General features: G+C 47.4%; 2 protein-coding genes across 9 annotated transcripts in view; one reads left to right on the forward strand and one right to left on the reverse strand.

Moving 5' to 3' along the window:
- LOC108155829 (TBC1 domain family member 4) overlaps positions 1 to 3,386 on the forward strand; it is a 27,215-nt gene extending 23,829 nt beyond the window's left edge. For all 8 annotated transcript variants that reach the window (XM_017286934.2, XM_033388474.1, XM_017286937.2 and 5 more), the window contains 3 exons: positions 61 to 653; positions 716 to 1,285; positions 1,343 to 3,386. In XM_017286934.2, coding sequence (XP_017142423.1) covers positions 61 to 653; positions 716 to 1,285; positions 1,343 to 2,371 — 2,192 coding nt within the window. In that variant the 3' untranslated portion in view covers positions 2,372 to 3,386. The remainder of the gene's footprint in view (positions 1 to 60; positions 654 to 715; positions 1,286 to 1,342) is intronic.
- Positions 3,039 to 7,388, reverse strand: LOC108155832 (transcription factor castor). Its single transcript, XM_017286942.2, has 4 exons — positions 6,185 to 7,388; positions 5,130 to 5,820; positions 4,655 to 5,058; positions 3,039 to 4,569 (listed from the first exon to the last, which is right to left on the reverse strand). The coding sequence occupies exons 1-4, from the start codon at positions 7,139 to 7,141 to the stop codon at positions 4,150 to 4,152; spliced, it is 2,472 nt and encodes an 823-aa protein (XP_017142431.1). The 5' UTR covers positions 7,142 to 7,388; the 3' UTR covers positions 3,039 to 4,149.
- Between the last annotated feature and the right edge of the window lie 4,938 nt (positions 7,389 to 12,326).

A 12,326-nucleotide genomic window follows, 5' to 3' on the forward strand; every position in this document is an offset into this window, starting at 1 on the left:
TTTTTTACATTTTCTTTCATTCAATTGTCGTTTGATAATGATGGCATTGTCCGATTGCAGCTGCGAAGAGGGGAAAGCGCGATGCGGCCGAGCTGCGGGAGCTGTGGCGCACGGCCATTCGGCAGACAATCATGCTTAACCGCATGGAAACGGAAAATGCCATGCTGCAGCTGCGCCAGAACGAGAACGAGCTGAAGCGCATCAAGCTGGACTATGAGGAGATAGTGCCGTGCGACAAGCAGCTGATCGAGCGCTGGGAGCAGATCATCGAGCGCAACTCCACGCAGATCGGCAACAAAAAGGACCCCAAGGTGCTGGGCCATGCCATCCGAACCGGAGTTCCTCGGTCGAAGCGCGGTGATGTGTGGACCTTCCTAGCAGATCAGCATTCCATGAACACGGCGCCGGTGGACACCAAGCGATTCCCCAACTTCAACACGCCATATCACACGCTGTTGAAGCAGCTCACGGAGCATCAACACGCTATTTTCATAGACCTGGGCAGGACGTTTCCCAACCATCAGTTCTACAAGGATCCCCTGGGCCTGGGACAGCTCTCGCTGTTCAATCTGCTGAAGGCCTATTCCATACTCGACCCAGAGCTGGGCTACTGCCAGGGTCTCGGCTTCATCTGTGGCGTTCTGCTGTTGCACGTAGGCTTGGCTTGGCAGAAGCTCCTGGCTTCCTGTGTCCTAATATAACTTATGTTTTGCAGTGCGACGAGGCCAGCGCCTTCCAGCTGTTGAAGCACTTGATGTTCCGCCGCAACATGCGCACCAAATACCTGCCAGACATGAAGAAGTTCCAGCTGCAACTATACCAGCTCTCGCGCCTGGTCAAGGACCACCTGCCGGATCTGTATGTGTGGCTGGATCAGAACGATGTGTCGCCCACTCTGTACGCAGCTCCCTGGATCCTCACTGTGTTCAGCTCCCAGTTCCCCCTGGGCTTCGTGGCCCGCGTCTTCGATCTGATTTTCCTCGAGTCCTCCGACGTGATCTTCAAGTTTTCCATTGCACTGCTCTCCGTGCACAAACAGCAGCTGCTCGCCAAGGATAACTTCGAGGAAATCATGGACTACCTGAAGACGGTGGTGCCCAAAATCGAGCCCAACTGCATGGAGAAGATCATGAAGCTGGTCTTCTCCATGGACATTGGCAAGCAGCTGGCCGAGTACAACGTAGAGTACAACGTGCTCCAAGAGGAGATCACAACCACCAATCATCACCTGGAGATGTTGAACAGAGAAAAGACGCAGAATCAGCATCTGGAGCAGCAGCTGCAGGTTCGTTCTCTATCGATGTCTTTACTTTCCTTCGGTACTTACTTCCTCCTTCCGCAGTTCGCTCAATCCTCGATTGCTCAGCTGGAAACCACGCGCTCTTCCCAGCAATCCCAGATAACTTCGCTGCAGTCGCAAGTGCAGTCGCTGGAGCTGACCATACAGACGCTGGGCCGGTATGTGGGCCAGTTGGTGGAGCACAATCCCGACCTGGAGCTGCCCAACGAGGTGAGACGCATGCTCCAGCAGCTGGACGACCTAGAACGACAGCGCCGCCGGCCGGTCTTTGCCGACCGAAAGATCGGCAAATCCATCTCAGTGAACAGTCACTTGGGGTTTCCCCTCAAGGTGCTCGAAGAGCTGACCGAAAGAGACGAACATGGTTCGCCACAAAAACAGAAGAAGGAGAAGACACCTTTTTTTGAGCAGCTGCGTCAGCAGCAGCAGTACCGCATGAATGGTCAATCTAGCAATGTCCCGGCCAATGAGCCGGTGGTCTCCGCTGTCGCGCCTACACCACCCGCGCGGCCCAATCGCCTGCTCGACAATGCCAGTGCACGGACCGTCATTCAAACAAAGCTGGACGAACTAAAGCTGCCCGAGCACGTGGATAAGTTCGTCGCCAATATCAAGAGTCCACTGGAGGTGGACTCTGGCGTGGGCACGCCCCTCAGCCCGCCCAGTACTGCGAGTAACAGCAGCGGGGGGAGTATTTTCAGTCGCATGGGCTACAAGACCACGCCTCCAGCGCTGTCTCCGTTAGCGACACGTCAGACGTACGGCAGCAGCGCCGTTGCCATCACCACCGCACCGGCGCCGGGGCCGATGGAGCAGGTGCCACCCGCAATGACTATTGCGGCTATGCCACAGGAGGAGGAACAGGCCATGCACCCGCTCAGCATGGTGGGCGGCGATGTGAATGTGCGCTTCAAGGGCACCACCCAGCTCAAGTCGATACGTCCTGTGCACCACATGAGAGCGATTCCTCTTGGTGGTGTCCAGCACCAGTCCAGCACAGAGTCGTCTGTGGGTGTGGCGCCTGTTCCGGTGGAGCTGGCACCTCCTGCAGCGACTACCGGCCGCAGCTAACGGTTTTGATTCATCAGCAAGCTGCTTCGCGGGTTCTATCCCGAGCCGACCCCCTGAGCAGAATCCAGGACCTGGACACGGACGGACAGCTTACCCATGCTACTCATGAACTTCTGTTGCGGCTTAGATATAAAGTCAACCTATAACTACTTCGTTTTCAAATTGTGTCAATGCGCGCACAAAATGTTGCCATATATATTGCTCCGCAAGTCACGCAATCGTTATAAACTGATCCCCACTCCCCAGAATAATATATACCCCACACTCCTACATGTATAGTATGTAGTATGCTTATACGAAGGAATTGGACAAATGCTTTTTCAAGGTTTTATAGATTTGGCTACCTTTTTGAAATCGATGCTTGACAGACGAAATATGACAGATGTATAACCTCACGCCGCATCCACAGTCACAGCGAAAAATAAACCAAATCACACGGGGCATTAATAAAAGAGTCTGTAGCTTGTTTAGTTTAGTTTTTCTTTCACTATTACCTTAATGTTTAACGAATTTACTTAGTAGCTACTTGTTGTTACTCGATTTTCGTTGCTTTAGTTACATTTAGTATAGTACATTAGTTCTTAACATTATCCTAAGTTGTAACTATATTTCTATTGTACATTTCTCCCCAGGGTTTTTATTTGCAATTTAAACTTAAATGAGAAACTAATGTATAAAACGACACTTGTATTCCGGCGGGATTCGCTTGTAAATACGAGTAGGATACAATTTTCTGAAATCTCTTCTCTTACGATTATGGTACTTGGATTGTATTGATTTAATTACAAACATACTATATGCAATAACTATAAAATGTGGAAAATATATTAAAAAAAACATCAAAACAAACAAATTGCTTCTGTGTCAGGTACTTAACTTATGTATCTATTGCTTAGCCGGGATGCTTTTCATCGGGCGCCCGGAGTTTGTTTAGCTGATTTGGGTTAGAATATGAGTAAAATCAACAGCAATTATATGAAAACAGTAATAAAGTCAACAAAAATTATTTAATCGATACCAGATTGAGTTTTTCAATTAAATATTCGCGACATGGGGGGATCATTGGTCCGTAAAACAGAAGCATTCATTATGCTTATTTTAAGTAGCCTAAATAGTCTGGCATGATAATTTATTCGGGATCATAAACCATTAAATTAAGGATGGCAATCAGGAGTATTTAATTGGGCTTTACATTTTTATTTTATCAATATCTTAATGGATAAAGTCTAAACAATTTGCATTATTTTATTGGTAGGTATATCACATACATTTATTGACAAATAAATCTCCTAAGTCAGGCCATTTCAGCATTCTAACTAACTAGCAAGCAAGTGGGTCAGATCTAATGAAAACATCACAGTTTTTAGTCAAACTAAAATTCAAGAATTTCGTTTTTTATTAAGGATGGCTGAAAATTTTTTAAATTAACGTAGCACTCGATGAAACTAGGCTAAGGGAAGAATACGCGTATTTAAAAAAATATCAACATTACGATAAAACTGTTTTGAAAAAGCAAATTCAGCAGCACTCTGATGAGCATCGCGAATCTCATCAGAGTGCAGCGGAGTTCGCTTTTGTGGACTAAAGGAACGTAAAGTCCGTTGTGGTCCTGCCTCAGTGCTCGCTGACCCCGAAATCGTCAGAGGAAGAGGAGGAGGGACCTGCTTAAAGCGCGCGCCTGGCTGCTGTCCATCGAATCGTCAACGTCAGTGGGTCAAACTATCACACATACATATATACAAAAACTACCCCAAGAAATTCTGGGCAGGATCACGGGCCTACTCCTTCAACTCTGGCTTAACGCTAAATTCCGCCTTGGGCTGCTGCCCCCCGGAGGCTGCTGCTGCCGCCGCCGCTGCCGAGGCAGCACTGAAGGCAGCCAAGTTTCCCAGCATGGAGGTGTTCTGTGGGAGGCCGGGATAGAGGTTTTGGTACAAGAGGGGATTCTGTAGCTGAAAGAGGGCCATCAAATGCGTCAGTTGGAAGTTTGGCGCCATGGCATCTGCCCCAGTTGCAGCGGCAGCGGTGGCACCAACATTGAAGTTTGGCAGGAGGCCGGGAAACAGTCCATTGGCGAGTGGGTTGAGAGATGATTGGGGAATGGATTGTTGCAGGGTCTGGAGCATGGTCTGATTGCTGGAATCATCCTCGACTTTGAGACGTTTCGCCTCTGGTTGCTGAGCATCGGCGGGCAGTTGCTGTGAACGGATAAATGTACATACATACGATATATATCAGATACTATGTTCCAGCAGGACTTATGTGATCTATTGATATACTCACAATTTTCTTGGGTGGCCTGCCGCGCTTGCGGGCCAGGAAGTGCTCGGCGGAGAGAGAGGAGAGAGGGGTGGAGGTGTTGCTGCTGCTAAAGGCACTGATCGGGGGCTGAGTGGCGCTGGCGGTTGGCTGGGGCGCGGATTCCAGCGAGGACTCCTCCACTTCCTGCTTGCTCTTGAACTGCTGGTAAGCCTGCTCACCGTCCTGCCGATCGTGCTTTCGCTTGTGGCTGATCATCTGGCTGCTGGAGTGCAAGATGTAGTCACAGCCCTCGCGGACGCAGTGGATGTGGTTGCAAACCGTGGAGAACTTGCAAGCCTCGAAGGGACAGGCCTCCGTCTTCAGAATCTTCTTGAAGCCATCCATCTTCAACTGATGGTCCTTCAGGTGATAGGTCTTGTGTTTGTCTGAGGAACAGACAGATAATCCCGAGTTAATTTCTATTCAACATGGACCATGCTCTACGCTGGACACTCACCCATATCAGCTTTGTTCTTGAATGTGTGGTTGCAACCCTCGCGACAACAATGATAGTGCGATATCTTCCTGCCGAAGAAGGGGCAGTCCTCAATGCGACAGTTTTCGTGGGCTCGAAAGCGTCGGAAGCCCTCGTTGACTATCTCGGAGTCCTTGCGATGGAAATTGGCATGCATCTGGACGTCGCTGGTGCTCACATACACCTTGGGGCAGTGCTCGTAGATGCAGTGGTAGTGGGTCTGCTTCCAGTTGTAGGCACAGCCCTTGCCGTAGGTCGGGGCACAGTCGTCCGCCGAGGAAAAGCGGGCAAAGCCCAGCTTGAGGCTCTCCTTGCGCTTTTTGTGCCACTTAAGGTGCCGGATGATATCGTCCTTCTTGCTCAAGATCTTGCCCTGGCAGGGCTCGTCGTGGCAGTGGAAATGTTCGCGAAAGTTCTCCTGCCGGCACAGGCTGTTCTCGCACTCCAGATACGAGGACACCTTTCGCAGGTTCTTCAAGCTATCCTCGCTCTGCAGGAACGCGTCCAGGCTGCTCGCCGTGGACAGGCTGACAATGCTCTTGCTTTGCTCGCTGGAGGGCGGGGTCAGGAGGGAGTTGGTCTGGGTCTGGGCTATGGGGGTGTTTGGAGTGAGCTCGCTGTCGAGGGGCGTGAGGTTGTACGATGAGTCCGCCGGTTGCTTGACGGGGGTGTACTGCAAAGCGAGAGGAGAACGATGAGAACGATGTTACATAAGATAGTGGAGTCTCGTCTCGGACAGACTGCCTGGTGCCCACAGCTGGCTACCCGCGCGCTGCCGACACAGCTGTTTGTTTTCTTTGGAATCGAGATCTTTCTGTTTACTCTCAAACTCAAGCAAACCGCAAAAAAGTTCTTGAATCACGAATCGTTTGGTGTATCACTCGAATTACAAAAGCGTGGGATATTCCCCATATTTTCCATGTATCACCCACCATTTAAAGTTCAAAAAGAGAGACATGGAAAATTCGAATAATAGAGCTTTGTCTTCACTCTATTCGCATTGTAGGATCACCAATGTGATCCAACGAACTACTTACCATGCTGGGGGAGTCAACGCTGTCTATCGTCGACTCCAACGGTTGCACGCCCGACATCACCAGCAGCTTCTCGGAGCTGGCATTGGTGCTGACCAGCCCCGAGGAGCTGCAGCTGTTCAGGCTGGACAGCGGCTTGTCATCGTCATCGTCAACATCATCATCTTCATCTTCATCGTCGAAATCCTGCTCAAATTTGACTGTGACGGCCGAAAGGCTGCTGGCAACATGCGCCCCCTGAGCCACTGCAGATGTTGCTGCTGGAGTGATGGCTGCGTCGGCAGCATGTTGCGCTGCGTTCTCGATTGGCGTTGATGTCACTGTGGAGGATTGCAAAAAATTATTTGTGGTAAGCTGTTCGACATTTACTGCGTTTGAGAACTGGCCCAGCATCATGTTTTGTTGCAGCTGCTCCTGCTTCAGGGAGCTGGGCGTGTGGGTGGGTGTTAGTAGGAGGTTCGATGTTGCCAACAAGTGTTGCTGCTGTTGCTGTTGCTGTTGCTGCTGCTGCTGCTGTTGTTGTTGCTGCTGCAGCATGAACTGCGTCAGGGGGGGCAATGTGTTGAGCAACATCTGGCCAACAAAGTGGTTAGGTGCTGGGGGCATGGATGCTGCAGCATGGGCAAATGGTTGTTGTTGAAGAGCAATCAAATTACTATTGGGACTACAACTACGGCTACTAAGAGTACTACAGGTCGTGTTTTGCGAGCTAATGCGTTTGTGCGTTCTTGTCTTGAGAGGTTCGAGATGCTGCTGTTGCTGTTGCTGTTCATGTTGCTGCTGCTGTTGCAGGCATGTGCTGCTGGAGATGTCCTCGTTCTGTGTGTAGGTGTATCCAGCCAGCTGTTGTTGGGGCTGCTGTAGCTGCAACTGCTGCTGCTGCTGCTGCTGATGTTGCTGTTGCTGCTGCAGCAAGTTCATCATATAAAGTTGCATTATAAACTCCATTTGATTGGACATTCTGGCAAAGCACTTTTATTTATTTATTTTTCTAGTCAAACACAACACTGAACTAAGATCTCTCTCCTTTCGTTTTAAAAAATTCTTAAGATTTGGCCTCGATCTTGAAGATTTTTGGTTTGTTTTTTGTCACAGCACAGTTTGTTGAACACAGCGGAACACGGAAATCTCGTCCTCGATCGACTGTCTTGCACGGCCGTCTGGCGATCATCGAAGTTCGGCTTCGAGTGTCTCAACTCTTCCACGGCCGCCAGCTAATATAGCAGAAGTTGCGCAAACTCGAACCCAAACTTCGAACTGCAACCCTCTCCTCTGCTGCCACGATCTCGCTCGCTCTCGACTCTCTTAAAAAACGGTCGAGCGGCCAACCAACCCCGTTGTGGCGGCTGGGCTGGCCGCACAACCCCTAGTTTTTTAGCGACCCTTAGCCGGAAAATGCTCTCGGAAAATGCAATGCTCGTCGCTGCCTTGCGTTACGTGTTTTCGGTTTGGTGCCGTTTTTTCGTTACTTTTTTCCCGACCAATAAAATGCCAGCATTCATGTAAATTTATCTGGAAAAGAGAGTTTTTTAGGTAAAAAATGTCATTGAATGCAAGAGAGGAGAGAGTGTAGAGGAATCTATGTATCTCAACCAAATGAGTGAGCGAGAGCGGAAACTATAGAGCAGTAAATAGATGAGTGAGGGAATTTCATAAAAATTGTTTACATAGAAATACATTTGTACATAGATACTATGCATGCATTTATAAATATTTTAAAGAAAATGATGATCAGCTAATATTAAGTATTTATAAAGTATTAACTATTAACTTGCGAGTTGAGAGTACTATGGTCGATAGACATACTCGTATTTCGAAAGCTGGCAGAGTTTAGTTTCTTGTGTAAATGTTGAAATACGAATGAAAAATTCATTACTGCGATAGTTCTAATGGGATACATGAATGCAAGCGGTATTCAATATATTCAATATTCAAACTTCCGTAATCACGATTTGTTTCATCATTCCACCCCACTATATATATATAATAGCTAAGCTATCTGCCTAATAATTTCAATATATTTTTGATTAATTTATCATTGTCTTAAAACTTTCCCACACTAGCAAAATTCAATCTAAAATTTTTACCCAACAGCATTGACTGATTTCCACGACCATAATCGAATCTAAAGTCTCACAAAGTGTACATGCCGCATCTTTGTCCATTCAGGATCATGGAGGATCGCTTCTCTATGCAAATTGTTCGGGAGAATTTCGGCAAAACTGAGAACAAACAAAACCCAAAGGATTGGCGCGCCTTAGAACTGGAGCAGCTGCTCTCCCTCAGAGACATAATCGAATGAAAACCATTCAAATGCAAAAAAATAAAACATACATTTTTGCGCCATAGAAAAATTTTTCAAAATTAAAATTACAATCGAGCAAAAAATCTGCATTACAATCGTGCAAAAATACCCAAATTTTCATAGAACCGTTGCAAAAAAAATTTGCATATAAAAAAAACCATTGCAGAAAATCCGAACAAGAGCAAACCCTTCGAGGAACCGCTTTCCATTTGAAGGAGGCGACATGTTACATCCGCTGTGCAGGCGCACCGATTCCCTGGCAGAAAGTAATTTGCATAAATTATTGTTGTAAAATATTGGCACGCAGAAGCATTTGCATAATTTTGGCATAGCCGCCCGGGGCCAGAGCGGGTGAGACGATCGAATCGGGGTCTGCACCAACCTCATCCTCGGGCACATTGGCAGCCAGTGTTATGCAAATGGACCTGCAACTCAGTCGGGGAGGAGGGTTACATTACACTCCAGGCACGCAGATCGACTGCGCACGCGCGCCGTGTGGAAACTTATGCAAATCAGCGAGGAAATCCCTCGAACATCGAACAAATCGATTGGCGAAGGGCGGAAGCTGAGGGACGCTTCGGCTTCGGCTACGGCTACGGCTAGGCTGGCTGAGGCCATCGATTGATTTTGAATTTGCATTTGCATTCGGTCCTAGCTAAGCAAGGCACGGTGGAAACATGGAAGGATGGAAAGGAGGAAGGAAAGGAGCTGGTTTGTCACTTGGTTGGCGAATCGGGATTGAAGTGGATTTTCCAATTGTTGCCATAATTGAGTGACATGGATAACACAGAGAGGGACGGAGAATGAGAGGGGGAGATAGGAACTAACCCATGTTCTGTGCTATTGATTACAAAAAAGGTTCCACGCCAAAATGGCAACTGGAATGGAAATCTGCATGAAAATGCAGACAAAGCCCATACGTTTCCATAGTATAAAGGCGATCCATAGGTCGGTTCAAGGCTTGTTTTAATTCCCCATGTACGCTCATTCATAGTTGCTCTCATTGTGAGAGTGTTCCTGCTTTTATGCTTTTACATTTACATATGAGAAATTCATATTCAGTTACAAATGGAAAACTTTTGTAAGTCACGTTCAGTGTTTTTACTGCTGGCTCGGTTGATTGCAGTCAGTCCTGAAGAGTCATTTATTCAGGGGATACGAAGCGACAATTATTATTTCGGGCTAAACTTTAGAATTAGCATTACACTGGGAAATCAATTAGGGAAGTAGATGGCCACCATGATCGCTCAAAGCCAGCGACCTTATAGAGTTTTAATTGCTGGCGAATTTTTCTCCTATGTTGAACAGACCCCGGGAGGAAGACGGCTCTGAGTTATCACTGATGTCATCAACGTGAGAAAATCCCTGGGAACAATTCCAGCACTTCCCTTCCAGTGGATAGCGTATCTCCCATCTTTGCCCCTCATTACGTCAATTGCCTGTGGCACTTCGATCCTCACAATCTCCACGATTTATGCTAAAAAGTAAACAAAAATCGTTTGAATATTCTGAATATTCTGGAGGGGCGCTTCATTCAGTGGGCATACTATGCACACCCCATTTACCTATTTTCCTTTTCTTGAATATTTTCTCTATTTTCCTCCTCTTTGTGATTCTTTGTTTTGGGATGCGTTTAGCCACAGATTTATTGCCTCAACAAAATCTCAACATCTATCCCTGAACAGGATGTGTGTCTTCCTTCCCCTGATCGATGATATTTCAATATATTCATTGGCATCCCTCGCACTCTGTTTCTCCAACAATGCTGACCCTTGGCTAATGCTGGAAGTTGGTTGCATGCCAATGATGACTATTGTACGAGTATCTAAAAATGCTAATGAAATGCAAATGGACACGCGTAGGATCTTAGGAATAAGCTGGACACGGGCGTGAAATCGGAGATTATCTATGGAGGGACAATAGAGAGGGATCGCCTTGACCAATGGTCAGCGCGCGTGCCTATTCTTGAAGGATAATGGGTTACTTATTGGGTAGTCAAACAGGTTTTCCAACCTCTTTGTCTTGGAGGGTGCTCAGTGGTCATCTTAGCCGGACATCCTTTGGGCGCGTGGATGGGACAACAACAAGGGGTAATTGAGATGGTCAGTGGTCACGCCGACACTGCGCCATTTTCCGTCAGTCCTACCTATTTTTCTACATTGGCTAATTTATAACGGTTATTCCAAAGGAATCCTTCAAGGAATAAAAAAAACTTGAGAAAGATTTCTCATACAATCCCGTCCCTTTGGGTCAGGCAAAACACAGCAAAGCCGAATGCTGCAATTAAACTCGCTTTTGCGCATCCTTTCGGAAGCGTACATGAAAAGGTAACAAAAGGGTTGAAGGGTCGCTCAACGAATCTCCTCGCCCAAAACCGGACCGGACTCGTGGCCACGAATCAAAAATGAAAATCACAAGCAAACCGGTTTGGACATCGGCATTAATTTTCAGAAAGGCAGCGAAGAAAATTTCAACAGTATAGCAAAAAAAAAAGGATGAAAGGATGGGACCATTGAAGAATATGTGGACCATATGTCGGTCCATAGCGGGATCTGGTCAACATGGAAGCATAGAGGCGGCGGCAGCATCACCTTTCGTTTAGCCAGCTTGGGTATTGGGTGTCCCCTAACGGCTGCTGATGGTCCTTGCCCTCATCCTGATCCTGTTCCCGAAGCTGCTGCGTCTGCTAGCTTTGGGGTGGCAGTCAGGCATGAAAGTTGGACAGACAGGACAATGGCGACCGGGTTCAAAGGGTAGCCTTGCGGTCATGCATTCAAATTATCTTTCTATTTTGTTCTCAGCATGTTTACCAATGACCCCGTCCCGCCTGGGAAGCTATGGCTCCTCGGCGAGAGGTCGGCCATTTTGTTAAACACAAATATGTTCTCGAATTAACGGAAATTTCTCAAGAACTCCACAAACGAACTATCAATGGGAAGAATGGAACCCCAAATAAGAGATCTCAACATGCGCCGATAGACAGATATATGGTAGGACAGTGCCCCCGGGTATCGCGTGCCGGATTGACCACCCGACCGACCATTCCAAACCCTTTTTCTTAATCCTTAACCCTCGAAAACTGGTTCTTGACCAGCGCTAATCGATCAAAGCACTCGGACGCGTGTCATTCGTGGGGTTGGTCAGTCGAAGATGGATAAACTGCCCCTAAGAACGAACCCAAGCCCAAGGACCCGACACTTCACACATTTGCATTGTCATATGCAATGACTTTATCCTGAGCCACTGTCCGCCGTCCATCCATATCCATTGCATCCCTAAGTGGTCGAGTGGTCCCGCCAAGAGTGTGGACAAATCGGACAAATGAAGATCCTATTAGCCTTCCCTGTGGTCATTGATGGACCGACCCCAGCTGCCAAATACGTATGCAAAAAGGCAGCAGCCCAAGGGTCAGCATTGTTGGAGAAACAGAGTGCGAGGGATGCCAATGAATATATTGAAATATCATCGATCAGGGGAAGGAAGACACACATCCTGTTCAGGGATAGATGTTGAGATTTTGTTGAGGCAATAAATCTGTGGCTAAACGCATCCCAAAACAAAGAATCACAAAGAGGAGGAAAATAGAGAAAATATTCAAGAAAAGGAAAATAGGTAAATGGGGTGTGCATAGTATGCCCACTGAATGAAGCGCCCCTCCAGAATATTCAGAATATTCAAACGATTTTGTTTACTTTTTAGCATAAATCGAGGAGATTGTGAGGATCGAAGTGCCACAGGCAATTGACGTAATGAGGGGGAAAGATGGGAGATACGCTATCCACTGGAAGGGAAGTGCTGGAATTGTTCCCAGGGATTTTCTCACGTTGATGACATCAGTGA

The sequence above is a fragment of the Drosophila miranda genome, chromosome 2, assembly GCF_003369915.1.
Source record: "Drosophila miranda strain MSH22 chromosome 2, D.miranda_PacBio2.1, whole genome shotgun sequence".
Lineage (NCBI taxonomy): Eukaryota > Metazoa > Arthropoda > Insecta > Diptera > Drosophilidae > Drosophila > Drosophila miranda.

Coding starts and splice junctions, on each gene's coding strand:
- LOC108155832 (XM_017286942.2), bottom strand. CDS start 7,141: ATGTCCAATCAAATGGAGTTTATAATGCAACTTTATATGATGAACTTG. Junction 5,821..6,184: donor GCGTTGACTCCCCCAGCATG/GTAAGTAGTTCG, acceptor CTCGCTTTGCAG/TACACCCCCGTCAAGCAACC. Junction 5,059..5,129: donor CAAGAACAAAGCTGATATGG/GTGAGTGTCCAG, acceptor TCTGTTCCTCAG/ACAAACACAAGACCTATCAC.